General features: G+C 34.8%; 2 protein-coding genes across 6 annotated transcripts in view; one reads left to right on the forward strand and one right to left on the reverse strand.

The window, feature by feature from the left end:
- Positions 1–2,239, forward strand: part of LOC123554678 (uncharacterized) — a 91,581-nt gene extending 89,342 nt beyond the window's left edge. The window contains exons 26-27 of the mRNA XM_053547816.1: positions 151–365; positions 782–2,239. Of these exons, the coding sequence (XP_053403791.1) occupies positions 151–365; positions 782–916 (350 nt within the window). The 3' untranslated portion in view covers positions 917–2,239. The remainder of the gene's footprint in view (positions 1–150; positions 366–781) is intronic.
- A 2,693-nt stretch (positions 2,240–4,932) lies between these two features.
- LOC123554677 (dynein axonemal heavy chain 2-like) overlaps positions 4,933–19,589 on the reverse strand; it is an 87,492-nt gene continuing 72,835 nt past the window's right edge. For all 5 annotated transcript variants that reach the window (XM_053547821.1, XM_053547820.1, XM_053547817.1 and 2 more), the window contains 9 exons: positions 19,295–19,486; positions 18,685–18,876; positions 17,740–17,924; positions 12,681–12,903; positions 11,336–11,452; positions 8,506–8,655; positions 7,718–7,969; positions 6,994–7,144; positions 4,933–6,462 (listed from right to left, as the gene is read on the reverse strand). In XM_053547821.1, the coding sequence (XP_053403796.1) occupies positions 6,308–6,462; positions 6,994–7,144; positions 7,718–7,969; positions 8,506–8,655; positions 11,336–11,452; positions 12,681–12,903; positions 17,740–17,924; positions 18,685–18,876; positions 19,295–19,486 (1,617 nt within the window). In that variant the 3' untranslated portion in view covers positions 4,933–6,307. The remainder of the gene's footprint in view (positions 6,463–6,993; positions 7,145–7,717; positions 7,970–8,505; positions 8,656–11,335; positions 11,453–12,680; positions 12,904–17,739; positions 17,925–18,684; positions 18,877–19,294; positions 19,487–19,589) is intronic.

The raw sequence follows: 19,589 nt of genomic DNA on the forward strand, positions 1-19,589 counted from the left end.
TAAGAGACACAAAATATTTCGGAAATAAAAAAAATAATCCTTACAATTTTATGTTAGATACTACTAGGAACAAGGTCCGAGTTGTACGCTTCTGATATAATGCATCCATCAGATTTGTTATTTCTAACTAAAACTCTTTTCGTTTTTTAGCAACCGGAGAAGCTCGTAGGGTAAGTCACGATCATTGCTCAGGCAAACAGAGATCAAAATCTTTGATAAAGCGTAAAGACTTAATGGACCATTACAAAGCGGGGTTCAAAATTCTCGAAGATGAGGAGATGCAAAAGCACCAAGAGGAAGAACTCACAAAAAGTCTTGGAGACTATACCATTGTAGACTTGCAATCTAAAATCTTAGAAATGACTGTAAGTCTTTTGTTATTATGATATGCCATATTTTCTCTGTACAGTCTTTTCCATGTTGTTTAAAACCAGTACAGAAATGTTTAGGTGTACAGGTACTAAATAGAAAAATGGTAAGGAAAACAAAATTTAATGTAGTCATGACCTCAAGCAAGAACAATGCATAGTATCAGTTGATAAAAAAAGTTATGATCTTTTTTTTTTTTTATCACATACCAATTTATAGAACTTGGATTTATAGTCATCAGTATTTTCAGTTATGAATTTGAGAAGAAAAGTTTGAATTTTGGTTGCTAGATCCCCTTCTCTTGTAAAATGCAGCCCTGGCAGTGATGTTTATCTGAGGTTCTGAGGATATACTATTATGGTACATGCTAATTTTCATTGGTCAGTTCATACAATACCTGTTTATATTCCAGGATGCCAAGTCCCCGCGAAGAAGTCCATATAGAGATGTTCTCACAAGTCCACCGAGTCAAAGGAAAGTCCCGTTACAGATGAAGTCAGAGAGGACGGTCACCCTACCCGCCATAAAAAATTTCAACCCCTTTTAAGTAACCCAATATGATATTCGTAGCATATACTAAAACATAAACTAGGGGTAACATGTTTTATTTGTGAAATTGGCTCATCTCGTCAGATCTAAGGACTAGCTATGAAAGAGCCATATTTGGAGAAAACATGATATTTGAGGTGACATAAAGTATATTGTGTTTAACTACATGCAAATTGTTGCCATATCAAGTGTTTATTTTGCCAACAAAATAGAATGTCATTTGATATTACTAAGTGCTTTCTGTTAAAATTTTATACTAAATTTTTTATTTCTATGTTATTCCTTATAACTGACACAGTTTTACACACAATGGCATAAAAAGTCTACACATCATATCTTATACGCACATTTTGTTTTTTGTTATTTGTAAGAGTTTATTTACTGTTATAATCATGCATTGTGTCTGTTCGTCTGTGATAATTCTAGTCGACTTAATTTTTATGTCTTTACACCTCTAGTTCATTGTAGCAGTCACTGTGGAAACTTGTATATGCTGGATAAAGAACATACAGCTCGAACTTGGATAATTAGTACACCACTCTTCGCTCAAACTCATTGTCAGGTGCCGGCAAAATTCCTGTATAACGTATTTTGACCGATAGCTCGAACTACGTTAACTTGAATAAATTTTGCTTGTCCAGTTGAGTTTGAGCGAATGAAGTTCAACTGTATAGTATATGGGTTCGCATTGTTAAATAAGTGTACACTTTCCATGTTCAGTTCCCTTTTGTATCATAATCTTGTTCAAAATTCAATTTTTGAAATTTACTATTTCTCATGAAGATTGAAAAGCCCTTTTTTTTCAAAATCAAGTTTTCTTTTCGTAACTTTATTAGGCCATAATTTCTGTGTTTATCATTTTCCATGTATTCGTGAATTTCAAAACAAATGTGTTATTTTTACAGTCTTGTTAATATCTGCAGGAATTTTTGGGGCATTGGGAAAGGGAAAGGCAAACAGTATTCAGTACCTTTACATAGTTTAGTCTTTAAAATTTTACAGTGGAACCCCTCCAGACCAGAACCCTCAAAAACCAAGAACCCTCCAATCTTTAGGATTGTCTCAATGTTCATTCTAGAGAAAATAACCAGAAACTGCAAAACCGAACTTTTCCCATGGTCTCTATGCTATTCGTTTTCTATTTTAAATCAGTATTAAATAATTCAGACTTGAAATATTGTTTGCTTAAAAGCAGTGCATACAAGGGACACGTGACTCACATTGTCTCTAATATTTTGTGTGAAAATCATGTACCAAAGTAGATGTTATGTAATTAATTTACTGTTGTTAGAATTGTGATAATAAACCATGCTTCTTACTACCATATTGCAATTTTTTCTGTTCTACCCAGCCATACTATAACGATTATATACATGTGTCTTCATAATCGAGCCATGATTTGTCATAATGAACTTTACTTGTAGATCTATTACTAACCATTGTTGAATACACTACATGAGACAGTGCTCAACTATTCTGATGCTTAATAGTGCAGTTGAGCACATCTGAGGAAGCTGGAGCTGTCACTTGAGTATTTAATGACTTCAATGTGGATACTCTAAAAGGAAATTCTAAGTAGGGGGCATAACTCATAATATATTGGTGCCAGCGTTATGGACTGTGTGTCCTGTGATGTAAGTGTTTTGGAACAACCATTTAAAGTTTGAATCAGATCCATTTAGTAACAATAGAGATATGGTAAAAAGGAATCAAAATTAATCTGAATTTCTCAGTAAAAAGGGGACATAATTCATAAAATATTTGGGCTAGAGTTATGGACCTTGTGTCATATGATGAGGACAATGACCTTGAAGAACTTAAGTTTGAATCAAATTTAATAAGAAATAACAAAAATATAGTGAAAGTGCACCAAAATAAATAAATTCTAAGTAAAAAGGGGGCATACCGTAAATTTATGAAATGTTGGTGCAAGAGTTATTACCCTTGTGTCATGAGGTCTGTACAAATATGTTTGGTAATAACAGAGATAAAGTGAAAGTGCAACAAAACTTCAACCTGAAATTTTAAGTAAAAGAGGGATAATTCATAACAAATTGGTGCCAGAGCTATGGCCCTTGTGTCAAATGATGCGAGTGATGATGTGGAACAATTATTTTAACTATGAATCAAATACCTTCTATAATGATGGACAGAGTGAAAATGCAACAAAATAAACCTGAAATTCTAGGTAAGAAGGCATAATTTATGAAATATTGGTGCCAGAGTTACCTTGTATATGATATGGGCGATAAGGTGGAACAATTTTTATACGCCAGTCTCTGAAAGAGTGGGGCGTATTATGTGAACACCCGTGGTGGGTGGGCGGTCGGCGTCCAAAAGCATGTCTGCTGTCTAAGTCAAACAGTTTTCACCCAATCTTCACCAAACTTGCTGACAATGTTTGTGGGCATAATATCTCGGCCATGTTCGATAACCAGCCAAATCGCCTAAGGCACTCTTGGATTATGGCCTTTGAATAGGTTGAAAAACTGCGAATTTAGCCTTGTCAAATTAACAGTTTTCATCCGATCTTCACCAAACTTGACAATGCTTTTGGGCATGATATCTCGGCCAAGTTCGATAACCACCCAAATAGCCCCAGGCACTCTTGGATTACAGCCCATGAATTCGAAATCTGTGAAATTAGCCTTGTGCATTCAAACAGTTTTGATCCGACTGTCAATTTCTGATTTTTTTTTTTTTTTTTTTTTTTTATGATAAGTAACTGAATATTTAGATGGGCGTATTTTGTGACAGTCTGGCAATCTTGTTTAAGTTTGAAGCAAATCCAAGTATTAACTGAGATAAAGTGAAAGTGCACCAAAACTGAATCTGAAGTGAAAAGGGGGGATAATTCATGATAAATTGGTGCAAGAGTTATGACTTGTGTGTGATGAGGAGTAATTATTTTAAGTTTGAAACAAATCCTGATGAATAGAAAGTGCATCAAAACTTTAACCATGGTGTGGACGCAGGTAGAGTAGGATAGCTCTCCTTGTACTTGGTTAAGTCAAGGTAATGACAGGTTTGAAAACCTGATTATTTTGAAAAATTTCCTTTTGTATATCACAACCTCAGATCTAATTGTTTTTGAAGTTGAAATTTCTTATATTTTGTTCAAAATATGTCCCTGACGGGAGGCATAATAACGATGCTCTTCAAGTAGTTAGTTGACTCGTAACATTATGTCTCGGATGTAACGACTTCCATACAGGGATTACAGTGAAATTAAAAACTTTCAAAAAATTCAAGGGATCCAATGAAACTACAAAACTTTAAAAAAATTAAGGGATTCTGATAAAAATGTGTAACTTTCAAACAACTGCATGGATGCCAATGAAACAATAGAACTTTCGATTCCAATGAAAATTACAAGAGTTTCAAATATTTCAATGGATGCCAGTGAAATTAAGTAACTTTCAAATAATTCAATGGATGCCAGTGAAATTAAGTAACTTTCAACAATTCAAAGGATTCCATTATGTTACGTTAATTAACTTGAACAATTCAAGAGATTCCAGTAAAGCTGCACAACTTTGAAACATTTAAGAGATAATGATTCCAGTATACACAGAATTTCAAGGCTTTTAAATTAGAGGTTTGTTGCATACAAGTCAAGTCTGTACTGCAAAGGTCAAGGTCACAGAAAAGGACTATTACTCCTGTCCACAGGCAAGGGCACTCCACTTCTGAGGCATTCACTAGAGAAATTTCTTGTTCGAGAAAGTTGGACATTGTGGTCATTTATGGAGAAAGCTGTAGAATATTCAGCATCATCAATATGGAAAGAAAAGGTATCCAGTAAGAGGGCAATATTGATCAATGGACCTCTGGGGAAAAGAGAATAAGAGAAAGGTTCCTTTTTCTTGCCCCAAAACCATTTGAATCATTTTTTATATTGTGTCGCCTAAAAATCTTCAGTCTAAAATCAAATGGTATTCACTTAGCATCAAACTGGAGTTGTTGGCCTATTTAGAATGATAAACATTCTTTGAAAGACGAGAAAAAAAGGACTATGATGGTATTTCTTTTATTTTTTCTTTACATCAACAATTAAACCATTTTTTCAGCAACAAAAAAGTAGTCTTTCATTTGCAAGTGTACATTTCATAAAATTTCCACAATGACGAGAATTTGTTTCCAATTTTTTTCACTTTAATGTAAGATTTATGTAATATAAACTTATATCTTATATTGCCATATAGATGAAAATATTCTTTCAGCAGTAAACTATATCAACATCAGTAATACTTTGAATACTGAAGAATCATTTAATTTTGTGGGGAGGAAATTTTTGCTTTTTTTTATATAAAAAAGGCAATTTCATGAGGATATAACTTTGTGGATTTCATATTTTGAAAATAAAATGAATGAATATGTTCCCTTACCCTGCTAAATTTCTATAATGAATTTGTCGGACAGTACCATTAACTGCTAAATGGGGAGCACACCAAAAAGATACTGACTGAATGGTGAACAGTGCAGGTCATGATCAGGCTGTATGGATGTGCAGGCTGACCAAGAACTGTACTGGTTGCAAAGGCAGAATCAATTGTGTCCAGCATGATAAGGGTAAATGAAGTCCACGAAAACTAGGTCCCCACAAATTTAAATGGTTCTACACTAATAAGACACAATATTTGGAATGTGGATCATCACAGAATAAAACAAATAAATCATGCAATTATTATTGGACGGAACTTCCAAGTTAACAGCTTTAACAATAAATAAACATTTAAATACTTTTTAACATACAAAAATGCACTTTATACAGGGAGATCTTTACAATGTAAGCAGATAATGTTTATATTTTGTGCTTTTTTGAAACACATAAAAAAATACGAACAATATAAATGGATGGAAGATTTTTAGATCGGAATGTACTTGTAAATATGAAATAAATCAAAACTGTATTGCTTTCACTAATACGTATGGCATTTTCATTCAGAATATCATTATATGAATGAACATTAAAATGGACGGAATAAATGCACAAAAATAAATACCGCAAGTAACAATCACAACAAGGTAAAGCCAAATGTAGCAATAATACAAAGTCAACAATACAAACAGTCAATATCATTTCAACTAAACTGTCTATAATAATGAATGAAGAATCACACTTTTTATCTAATACTTAAAAACTGCATTTCACTTTGGGTCACAAAATTAGTGTAATAATACTGTCATTTATTTCTACTTCTAGATTCACCAAAAAGCAATTGCCTTTTTCACATTTTTGTTCACATTTTGTTCACATATTCAATAGTCTCTTGCATTTAGTCTTCAAATTTTATAGTCCTTCTTCACATTTTGATCACTTGTTTATAGTGTTTTTTGCATTCTGATCACATGGTATTTGTCTTTTTCAAATTTTTATGAAAATGTATTAATAGTCTAAGCTCATGAGTAGGGCAGTTCCTCTCTTTGCCCAGTGATCAGCTGTCTTTTCGCCACTCTTCAGTTCAACAGCAACAATGAATGAAGGACGTCCCATACTGCCACTTCGGTTCGGAAAATAGTAGCACGGACATGTGTATATACCTGTAAAACAGTCATAAATTATAATCATATTTTTTTATCAAATCTACGTCTCATACCTGGAGAGGAAATATGCCAAAAACTTTTTTTCCCAGAACAAGGGCAAGAACTCTTCTCTTAACCTCTAATCAAACCAATACTAAGCAGTTTTGCTCAAAAGTAATACAAGCTGAAAGAGAGGTGCTTCTAAAGATGGTGAGATTTGATATGTGTTCCAGTTAATAAGAGGAAGCCTTGCTAAATGGGAACAACAAGGGCAACAACTCTGACTGGTTCACTAACAACAAGGGCAACAACTGTTACTGGTTCACTGTCATGGGTTATCTGCATATTATTAAGACCATACTGACAATATGCCAATTTTCTTTGTTAACCAGTTTGACATACTATATTTTGAAATCTACCAGACAGATTTGGAAAGGCACAGTCTAGCAAACATAGTTCTTTCTATGATGGACAAATAATCAAATTATAGGACTTGGAAATTCATATTAAGTATTTATTTCTATGACAATATAATGAAATGTTACAAACCTTTGGTAACTTTCTTTTTGTTTTCAACAGGTCTGAAGTGTATGGTGGGTATCTGACATACAAGCTGCATAGGTATTGCCTCAATCAAACATTGATTCTTTTTATCCCAACCTGCTCCTTGTAGGTACAGACCCTTAATGTATACCCCATCCTGTGAATATAAAATAGATTATTTCATAATATGTGAATTCAGAACAAACTGGTTACAGCTGATAAAGCAAACTAGGAGATATTTCAGCAAATACAGTTGAAATTCAGTACCTCAAATTTGCTTATATCGATATTCTAAGAAGATTTCAACTCTGTCAAAATCTGTTCTCAATGTACCAGTACATATTTTCATATGGTATTAGTAAAATTAGATGAACCAAGACATGTTGTGTCAAAGTGAATTTGAAATCCTGCCTTCCATATTCCTAAGTACCTCCTCCAACAACCATTGTTTAAATGGAATGAACACTGGAAATGAGCAATTAAGGAATCTCTAACAACCAGTCAGACGAAATCTAAGTTTCTGCAATGGTTCCAGCATTATATCTCAAGACAATTAATTTATGCTTGTCAGGCTAACAAAGTTGTAACTTTAATTCATCAAATAATGATCACTGAATTTTGGTTATATTAAATTTTTGTACTGTAGTAAATAATTTGTTTATATGTATGGATAAACTATTATTTCAACTTTTAATGTCTCCTTTTTTTAAATCCAGGTTCTATAAATTACCTTTGGTGGACCGGTTATGTTGGAGTCATCTACTGTCATAACATTGAACTCCCAGGACAGACTGTCAACTGACACACTGTTCAATCTGGCCGATGTCTGCAGGACTGCTGTGAGGAAACCAGTAGGGAAAGTAAAACCTGACATCCAAAATATTGTTGGAGGATGAGCAGTTGTTGCCCATTTCTCCAGTTGTTCCACTCGGCTGACGAGGTCTCGAGTCCAAGCTGCAAGAGGCTTCATGGATGGATAGGCCTGTGAAATATAATGACAAAATGATTACTTTTAATTCTAAATTTCTAGAGGGAAAATGATTAACAGTTGTTGACATTGCATGAAAAAAAATCCAAAACAAGAGCTGTCACTAATGGTGACAAATGTCCCCGTAGCACCTTGACCTTTGACCTGGTGACCTTGACTTTTGACCCCAAAGTCAGTAGGGGCCGTGTACTCAATAAGTACTATCAGCATGTGAAGTTTGAAGGTCCTGGGTGCAGTGGTTCGCGAGTAAAGTGCCTTCATGCAAAAAGTTAACGTTGTGACGAACGAACGAACAAACAAATGGACGGACAGTTGAAAACTAATATGTCTCCCTTCAGGGGGCATAAAAACATTCCTGTCTATCATCTGAAATATATCAATATGTTTTGTACTAAATTCTTTAAATATTTTATCAACAAAAAAATGTTTCTTTCTATGCTATTTCCAGTAAGACTGATATTTAAATTTAACAAAAATGTAACAAAATACTTTTAAAGGCTTATGAGAACTCTTGCACTGTATATATTTACCTTCAGCCAAGATGGTGGAACTCTTCCGTCAAAGATACAGAGGAAAATACTTTCCAATTCCATCGTCATCACAACCATACCCTGTATACCCATCTCAAGGTCCGTCAGAGATTTACGTATCTCTTCCAATAACAAATTATAGCGCTGAATCTGTAAAAACAAAATCACACCACAGTTTGATATCTCTTACAAAGATGATTTCATCACAAATGAATGAAAGAAAGTCTGGAAAGCGTACCGACTATAACTTCTGTTACTGTATGAAAAGCAATAACTCTGAAAGAAGATATAATCTTGTGTTGTACTTAATTCAAGGTATAAATTTGTTTCCATAAAATTTTAAGTCATAAAAGAATAAAACTCAGTATATTTTGTAAGTAGGTTCTATTACAGCAAAATTATAGAATATATTAACTGTGTCAAGAAATCTTAAATAACTTCAAATTTCTTTGGACCGCTTTAGCAGTGTTCCAAAAATACCCGCAGGGCATAAAAAATATCAGCTGTCAATTAAAACTCATAATACACAGCAAAGCAAAAGAACTTTCAGTAAACTAATTTTTATTTTTAAGATACTGGGCAATCATTGGCTAATTTTGGTCAAAATTTCTATTTTAAGAAGACATAAATTTGTGGATACCAAAATCTAAACAAGAGGACCATGATGGTCCTGAATCGCTCACCTCTTCCCACATGATCCAGTTTTGAGTATGACGTCGTTTTTTCTATTATTTGACATAGTGACCTAGTTTTTGAGCTCATGTGACCCAGTTTTGAACTTGACCTAGATATTATAAAGATAAAAATTCTGACCAATTTTCATGAAGATCCATTGAAAAATATGGTCTCTAGAGAGGTCACAAGGTTTTTCTATTATTTGACCTATTGACCTAGTTTTTTAAGGCACGTGACCCGGTTTCAAACTTGACCTAGATATCATCAAGGTGAACATTCTGACCAATTTTCATGAAGATCCATTCAAGGGTATGGCCTTTAGAGAGGTCACAAGGTTTTTCTATTTCAAGACCTACTGGCCTAGTTTTTGATCGCAGTTGACCCAGTTTCAAACTTGACCTAGATATCATCAAGATAAACATTCAGACCAACTTTCATACAGATCCCATGAAAAATATGGCCTTTAGAGAGGTCACAACGTTTTTTCATTATTTGACCTACTGACCTACTTTTTGAAGGCACGTGACCCACTTTCGAACTTGACTTAGATATCATCAGGGTGAACATTCTGACCAATTTTTATGAATATCCATTCATAAGTATGGCCTCTAGAGAGGTCACAAGGTTTTTCTATTTTTAGACCTACTGACCTAGTTTTTGACCGCACATGACCCTGTTTCGAATTTGACCTAGATATCATCAAGATGAACATTCAGACCAACTTTCATGAAGATCCATTGAAAAATATGGCCTTTAGAAAGGTCACAACGTTTTTTCATTATTTGACCTACTGACCTAGTTTTTGACAGCACGTGACCCACTTTCAAATTTGACCTAGATATCATCAAGATGAACATTCAGACCAACTTTCATACAGATCCCATGGAAAATATGGCCTCTAGTTAGGTCACAAGGTTTCTCTATTATTTGACCTACTGACCTAGTTTTTGAAGGCACGTGACCCACTTTCGAACTTGACTTAGATATCATCAAGGTGAACATTCTGACAAATTTTCATGAAGATTTCATGAAATATATGGCCTCTATAGAGGTCACAAGGTTTTTCTATTTTTAGACCTACTGACCTAGTTTTTAACGGCACGTGACCCAGTTTCGAACTTGACCTAGATATCATCAAGATGACCATTCAGACCAACTTTCACACAGATCCCATGAAAAATATGGCCTTTAGAGAGGTCACAAGGTTTTTCTATTATTTGACCTACTGACCTAGTTTTTGATGGCACGTGACCCAGTTTCGAACTTGTCCTAGATATCATCAAGGTGAACGTTCTGACCAATTTTCATGAAGATCTTGTGAAATATATGGCCTCTAGAAAGGTCACAAGGATTTTCTATTTTTAGACCTACTGACCTAGTTTTTGATGGCACGTGACCCAGTTTCGAACTTGACCTAGAAATCATCAAGATGAACATTCAGACCAACTTTCATACAGATCCCATGAAAAATATGGCCTTTAAAGAGGTCACAAGGTTTTTCTATTATTTGACCTACTGACCTAGTTTTTGAAGGCACGTGACCCAGTCTCGAACTTGACCTAGATATCATCAAGGTGAACGTTCTGACCAACTTTCATGAAGATCTTGTGAAATATATGGCCTCTAGAGAGGTCACAAGGTTTTTCTATTTTTAGACCTACTGACCTAATTTTTGACCGCACGTGACCCAGTTTCGAACTTGACCTAGATATCATCAAGATGAACATTCTGACCAATTTTCATGAAGATCCATTGAAAATTATGGCCTCTAGAGAGGTCACAAGGTTTTTCTATTTTTAGACCTACTGACCTAGTTTTTGAAGGCACGTGACCCAGTTTCGAACTTGACCTAGATATCATCAAGATGAACATTCAGACCAACTTTCATAAAGATCCCATGAAAAATGTGACCTCTAGAGTAGTCACAAGCAAAAGTTTACGGACGGACGACGGACGACGGACACCGCGCGATCACAAAAGCTCACCTTGTCACTTTGTGACAGGTGAGCTAAAAAGAAATTAATGTCAGAGAATTTATTTTGACTGAGGTAATCAAGAAAAATGAGTTGTCCACGCGCAATAATAATTTCCCAATATACATATTTAATGGCTACCTTGGTAAGTAAACACTTTTGATAAATAGTTAAATACGCACCTCTTGCAGCAGTACAACATTAAGAGGTGATGGATCTACTGACAATATCTTAACTGTGTTGTCATAATCTACATTCTCTGGGATCTGTTTGTAAATGTTTGCTGCCAAGTCTAACACCTGAAAGTAAAAACTTTTAAATGAAGTATTCTATTTCTATGTAAAATTTCTACAGCATATAGTCTGACTATCAAAACTTTATCACTAATTCTTCTTTGTAATAGGCACAAGCATTGTGCAATGGCAATGTGGGTATTAAAAGGTCTATAATTTTCCCATACAAAGGTACTGGTACAGACATTTAGAGTAGACAGAGTAGTCCATGGGTTAGATTCCAGACTTTAATACAAAACTAGAGGTAGTGATTTCAAGCAATGGCACCTTCAACTGAAACTGTTAATATTCTTTCAGATAAAGAGTCCAATATGGGGGCTTTACACCTGGCAGAGACACTTTTGAAATAGGAGAATCTTTTGTATATTACCCTATTTGGCAACTAAAATTACATTCTTTAGAAGGAGCCACCCATATGGGTTACAGGTAAAAATTAAAATTCTAATATGCTTTTTTCTGTTAAAACACGCTTGCACTTAAATGACGTCACATTAACATGAGATGACGTCAATGTTTTTGTTGCGACCAAGAAAGAGCGCTACTATATAATTTCCTACTGTTTTAGGTATAGGGCATATTAGAATTGAAATAAAGTATAGAAAAATTGTGTTTTACTTAAATTAATACACTAAAAATCGGTTATACACCGGCAGAAAAATTCACTCGGGCTATGCCCGCATGAAATTATTCCGCTGACGTATAACCTCTTTTCGTGTATTAATAACGTTAAAACACGGTTTTGCTATACATTATTTCTTAAATAAGCTTAAGGTATCGGGCCTAAAATGACACTTAGCAATTTGCGTATGAATACATATTTTGCATTCTTCACATGTAAAAGTAGTGTCGTATGATTACATATCTTGCATTCTTCACACGTAAAAGTAGTGTCGTATGAATACATATTTTGCATTCTTCACACATAAAAGTAGTGTCGTATGAATACATTTTTTGCATTCTTCACACGTAAAAGTAGTGTCGTATGATTACATATTTTGCATTCTTCACACGTAAAAGTAGTGTCGTATGAATACATATTTTGCATTCTTCACACGTAAAAGTAGTGTCGTATGATTACATATTTTGCATTCTTCACACGAAAAAGTAGTTCAACACTCCTATGACTTTCCCGTAAAACAAAAAATGCCAAAATATCACATATAGAGAGTATAGAAAATTAACATTTCAGCCAGAGAAACTCCAAAAACATAGAAATCTGCAGTAAATCTATTACCTTATCTTCTCTGGATTCTCCACCTGTAGAACTGATCTGTGGCTGTAGTGAGAGTAGGGTATCGAACATGAGACGTGTTTCCTGGATCTGTGACTGGATATCAGCATTAGGGTGCTGACCGAACGCCTCGGGATGGTCAATGTTAGGTAACATGCTTACATATTCCTTATATGAGGATAGGGGTCCATCTTTTGGTACATAGTAAGTCGGCAAGACTGAAACTCTGCAAGAAAGGGGATTATTATATAGTATTTCTTATACAATATATCAGTTATATATTCATAGGTATTCCTTGATTTTCAACTATCTGATTCTCAGATAGACAGTTACTGTTAAATTAAACAAGAGCTTTCCGTAAGCAGCCAAGCTCGACTATTTGAAATATTGTCCCAGAAGCAGGAAAATATTACCCAAAAAGGTTAAATATCAAAAGAGTTTTAAGTTCAAAAGGGGGCATAATTTGACCAAAATGCATATCATTTATGGGACTTGCTGCTATCAACTAGTTTTATAACCCCGAAGGCACATGTGAAGTTTCAATTCAATATCTGCATTAGTTTTGGAGATGGAAACTCGCATGTAAACCTTTAACCAGAATTTTCAAAGTCCAAAAGGGGGCATAATTTGCCCAAAATACATGCCAGAGTTATGGGACTTGACCCAGTGAGGTTGGTAATTGATCTAGAAAAAGAAAAAAAAAGTTTCAAATCTATATGACTTTTAGTAATTGCTGTATGTACTTTCACGCAAAACTTTAACCAGGATTTTCTAAGTCCAAAAAGGGGTATAATTTTCTGAAAATACATGTAAGAGTTATGGGACTTGATCCAGTGAGGTGAGTAATTGATCTAGAAAAAGAACAAGAGCTGTCGGAGGCAGCAACGCTCGACTATTCAACAGCCTTGTCAATTGAATGAATACAAAAGTTGAAAAAGGGGCATAATTTGTAAAATGCAAAGTAGAGGTATTGAACCTCTGTACTGCATGTCATATCACGACAGTGAACAAGTGTGTGAAGTTTTAATCCTTTCCAATTTGTGGATACTGAGATACCAGCTTACATACAAAAACTTAACCAAAAACTGCTAAGTCAAAGGGGCATAGTTTTGTAAAAATGCCAAGTAGAGTTATGGGACCTTCAAAGTGCATGTTAGATCATGACAGTGAACAAGTGTGTGAAGTTTCAATCCATTCCAATTAGTGGATACTGAGATATCAGATTACATACAAAAATTTAACCAAAAACTACTATGTCGAAAAAGGGGCATAATTTTGAAAAAAAAAAAGAGTAGAGTTATGGGACTTGCTTAGTGCATGTCAGATCATGACAGTGAACAAGTATGTGAAGTTTCAATCCATTCCCATTAGTAAGTACTGAGATACTAGCTTACATACAAAACCTTAACCAAAAATTTATAAGTCAAAAAAGGGGCATAATTTTGTAAAAAAGCAAAATAGAGTTATGGAACCTGTGCAATGTAGGTCAGTTCATCACAGTGAATAAGTGTGTGAAGTTTCAATCCATTCCCACAAGTGGTTACTGAGTTACCAGCTTACATACAAAACTTTAACCAAAAATTTCTAAGTCGAAAAAGGGGCATAATTTTGTAAAAAAGCAAAATAGAGTTACGGAACCTGTGCAATGTAAGTCAGTTTGTCACAGTGAATAAGTGTGTGAAGTTTCAATCCATTCCCACAAGTGGTTACTGAGATACCAGCTTACATACAAAACCTTAACCAAAATCGGGAAGCGGACGCGGACGCCGACGCATGGGCGAGTGCAATAGCTCTACTATTCTATGAATAGTCGAGCTAAAAAATAAGTTTCAAATCTATATGCCTTTTAGTAATAGCTGTATGTACTTGCACGCAAAACTTTAACCAGAATTTGCTAAGTCCAAAAGGGGGCATAATTTGGCCAAAATGAAGGTCATAGTTATGGGACTTGCTGTTATCAACTAGTTTTATAACCTTAAAGACACATGTGAAGTTTCAAAGCAATATCTGCATTAGTTTTGGAGATAGTAACTTGCATGTAAAACTTTAACCAAAATTTTTTAAGTCTAAAAGGGGGCACAATTTGCTCAAAATACATGTCAGAGTTATGGGACTTGACCCAGTGTGGTTGGTAATTGACCTAGAAAAACAAAAAATAAGTTTCAAATCTATATGCCTTTTAGAAATAGCTGTATGTACTTGCACGCAAAACTTTAACCAGAATTTTCTAAGTCCAAAAGGGGGCATAATTTGGCCAAAATGAAGGTCAGAGTTATGGGACATGCTGCTATCAACTAGTTTTATAACCCCAAAGACACATGTGAAGTTTCAAATCAATATCTGCATTAGTTTTGGAGATAGTAACTTGCATGTTAAACTTTAACCAAAATTTTCTAAGTCTAAAAGGGGGCATAATTTGCTCAAAATACATGTCAGAGTTATGGGACTTGACCCAGTGAGGTTGGTAATTGATCTAGAAAAAGAAACAAGAGGGCCAAGATGGCCCTAGGTCGCTCACCTAAGAAACACTCATTAACAGTGTAAAACATGTTTGACCTAGTGATTTCATGGAAACAAATATTCTGACCAATTTTCATTAAGATTGGACCAAAAAATTGGTCTCTTGCGATAAAACAAGCATTTTCTTAGATATGACCTAGTTTTTGACCCTAGATGACCCATGTTCAAACTCGACCTAGATTTTATCAAGGCAATCATTCTGACCAAAATTCATGAAGATCAACTGAAAAATACAGCCTCTATCACATACAGAAGTTTTTTCTTTGATTTGACCAAGTGACCTAGTTTTTGACCTCAGATGACCCATATTCAAATTCGACCTAGATTTCATTAAGGCAATCAACCTGACCAAATTTCATAAATATCAACTGAAAAAAAAAACAGTCTCTATCGCATACACAAGATTTTTCTTTAATTTGACCTAGTGACCTAGTTTTTGACCTCAGATAACCCATATTCAAAACGGACCTAGTTTTCATCAAGGCAATCACTCTGACCAAATTTCATGAAGATCAATTGAAAAATACATCCTCTATTGCATACACAATGTTTTTCTTCGATTTGACCTAGTGACCTAGTTTTTGACCCCAGATGACCCATTTTCGAAATCAGCCTAGATTTTATCAAGGTAATCATTCTGGCTAAATTTCATGAAGATCAGTTGAAAAATACAGCCTCTATCGCATACACAAGGTTCTTCTTTGATTTGACCTAGTGACCTAGTTTTTAATCCCAGATGACCCATTTTAAAACTTGGTCTAAATTTCATCAAGGCAATCATTCTGACCAAAATTCATGAAGATCAATTGAAAAATACAGCCTCTATCGCATACACAAGGCTTTTACGTGATATGACCTAGTGACCTAGTTTTTGACCCCAGATGACCCATTTTCGAACTCGGCCTAGATTTCATCAAGGTTATCATTCTGACCAAAATTCATAAAGATCAATTGAAAAATACCACCTCTATCGCATACACAAGGTTTTTCTTTGATTTGACCTAGTGACATAGTTTTTGACCCCAGATGACCCATTTTCGATCTCGGCCTAGATTTCATCAAGGCAATCATTCTGACTAAAATTCATGAAGATCAATTGAAAAATACAGCCTCTATCGCATACACAAGGTTTTTCTTTGATTTGACCTAGTGACCTAGTTTTTGACCCGAGATGACCCATTTTCGAACTCGGCCTAGATTTTATCAAGGTTATCATTCTGACCAATATTCATGAAGAAGAATTGAAAAATACAGCCTCTTTCACATACACAAGGTTTTTCTTTGATTTGACCTAGTGACCTAGTTTTTGACCCGAGATGACCCATTTTCGAACTCAGCCTAGATTTTATCAAGGTTATCATTCTGACCAATATTCATGAAGAAGAATTGAAAAATACAGCCTCTTTCGCATACACAAGGTTTATCTTTGATTTGACCTAGTGACCTAGTTTTTGACCCCAGATGACCCATTTTCGAACTCGGTTTAGATTTCATCAAGGTTATCATTCTGACCAATATTCATGAAGATTAAATGAAAAATACAGCCTCTATCGCATACACAAGGTTTTTCTTTGATTTGACCTAGTGACCTAGTTTTTGACCCGAGATGATCCATTTTCAAACTCGGCCTAGATTTCATCAAGGTTATCATTCTGACCAATATTCATGAAGATTAATTGAAAAATACAGCCTCTATCGCATACACAAGCTAAATGTTGACAGACGACGGACGACAGACGACAGACGCCAGATGACGGACGACGGACATCGAGCGATCTGAAAAACTCACCTGAGCATTGCTCAGGTGAGCTAAAAATAAGTTTCAAATCTATATGCCTTTTAGAAATAGCTGTATGTACTTGCACGCAAAACTTTAACCAGAATTTTCTAAGTCTAAAAGGGGGCATAATTTGGCCAAAATGAAGGTCAGAGTTAAGGGACTTGCTGCTATCAACTAGTTTTATAACCCCGAAGACACATGTGAAGTTTCAAATCAATATCTGCATTAGTTTTGGCGATAGTAACTTGCATGTAAAACTTTAACCAAAATTTTCTAAGTCCAAAAGGGGGCATAATTTGCTCAAAATACATGTCAGAGTTATGGGACTTGACCCAGAGAGGTTGGTAATTGACCTAGAAAAAGAAAAAATAAGTTTCAAAGCTATATGCCTTTAACTGATGGCTGTATGTACTTGCATGCAAAAACTTAACCAAGGTGTGACGCCGACGCAGACGCCAGGGTGAGTAGAATAGCTAGACTATTCTTTGAATAGTCTAGCTAAAAACAAGAATTTGACCATTTCCCCTAGTACATACACTGTCAAATGTTTGTTCAAATCACCTGAAAAGAACTGATATTCTTTGGGGACTTGTTGCCATTATATTAAGCACAGTGCAAACAATCTAGTGCAAACATTGTCTTTCTGTAAGGGTTTATCCCCACAAAACATTAAAATAGTCTACCAACAGATTCTCTGTTAACACTGATATCCACTAATAAAAGAAAATTAATTAATTTTTCAACCTTATCTTAGTTACTTACCTGAAAAATGGTGTATTTATGGCATTATCATTAAAGTAGTCAGAGATATATGTCATCAGAAGTCTTCTATCCCAGTCGTCTGTCACGTGACCTCCGTAATTAATTCCTGCTATCAGGTATTTAAGTGCCTCCCATGGTGTCTCATCATAATCATCAAGATAAATACTCAGTAAGTTTTCTGACACCTGTAAAGCAATAAAGTCCATTGTTTTATGACGCCACAAACAAGACAGACACACGTCTAATTACTTTCAAATACTGTGAAATCATAAATATTCGTGGGGGACTAATTTTCATTGATTTCGTGGTTGAGTCAATCCACGAAATTTAATCCCATCGAACAAGTAAAGTCCCCATTCATTTTATGTTCAAAAGTTGAAATTCACGAATTCATATCCCCACGAAATTGCCGTTTTGACCAAAACCACGAAATTTCATGCCCATGAAATTAAATGATTTCACAGTATAGTTGATTATATCTAATTACAGTTGAAATTCGTTCACTTGAACTTGCACAATTCAAACACCACCATTTGTTTAAACTCAGCATCAAGTCCTGGACACATCCTTTTAAAATCTATTTTGTTAAATGGCTCAAACTACCGATAACTTGAACAAAATTTGCCAATCCCGTCGAAACCGAGATTGAGTTCAACGGTAAAATTAAATTTCTAGTGGAGTAATTAAATTCAATTACAATTACACTCTGATCAATTACAATTACCATGAAAACATTCTTATTCAGTATGCAAACACAAGACTGACAATCATTTTCAAGCTGAATCAAACTTGAAAGTTATGTTTCAAAGCCATATTTCTATGCCATTCATAAAATTTATTTTGCCTACTTGTCAAATTCTCCGAATAGAACAAAACACAGTTAGAAAAATATAATTAAAACGTAATTAAAATCTTCTTTATTGATATGAAATTTCAATTACTAACCTCAAAATCAGAGTCGTTAAACTCATATGCAATATTCCAACCAAGCATCAAGAACTTCTTTCTCTCGAGTAGTACTGAGTGGAAGAAACAGAGGCAGAATAACAGCTTCTTATACTTGTCTTGTTTATGGCACCGACTGAACTGTTGCTCTGTTACCAGGTTATACAAACGTTTCAAGTTGGCTTTCAAACCCTGTGAATAAACATGACATATGTGTGAAAAAAAAAAATAACAGTAGAATAAAGTGTGTTGAATTTTTATATGCAGTCATAAGGCATATTATGGCACTTACTGAACAAAGATAATTTGCAATTCTAGCAGATAAAATCTAAGCGCTTTGCATCTTCTTTTGTGTAAAAAAGACATATACTTGCCACACTGCAGATGAAATTATCCTATACAAGTGTTGCATCATATTTCTTCTCATATGTAGAGTACTTTAATAAAGTTAAAATTTAAAAAGTGTAAAATTTTTCAATTTCTTTTCAAAATCTGCCTGTTTTGAGTGGGTCATGAAATGTTACTGCTTCACCCAGATTTTGACTCGTTTACTGAATAACATCAAAAATACATTTTGTCTAAATATGAAAATCTGCAACACAGTCTATACCTTTGGAGGTTCTGTGGTCATTTTGATACCAGTCTGTAAAATGGCTATAGGGAATTCTGGATGTGGACTGGAACTAAGCCAAAGTCTGAACTCGGGATGTGGTTCCTCGACCTGTAATTGTTCTACCAGCTTGTCAAGCTGCGGCATCCAACTCAATGATAAATGACAGTTCGCCAAGAACACCCAGTTACCCTGTGGTAAAGAAATATGTCAATGTATTAGATTGCAAGCACACATACAGATTTATTGGTTGTTCTGATGTGGATTCTACTATTAGTGTAAAGGGTGAGTGACT

This window comes from Mercenaria mercenaria, chromosome 7, assembly GCF_021730395.1.
Source record: "Mercenaria mercenaria strain notata chromosome 7, MADL_Memer_1, whole genome shotgun sequence".
Classification (NCBI taxonomy): domain Eukaryota; kingdom Metazoa; phylum Mollusca; class Bivalvia; order Venerida; family Veneridae; genus Mercenaria; species Mercenaria mercenaria.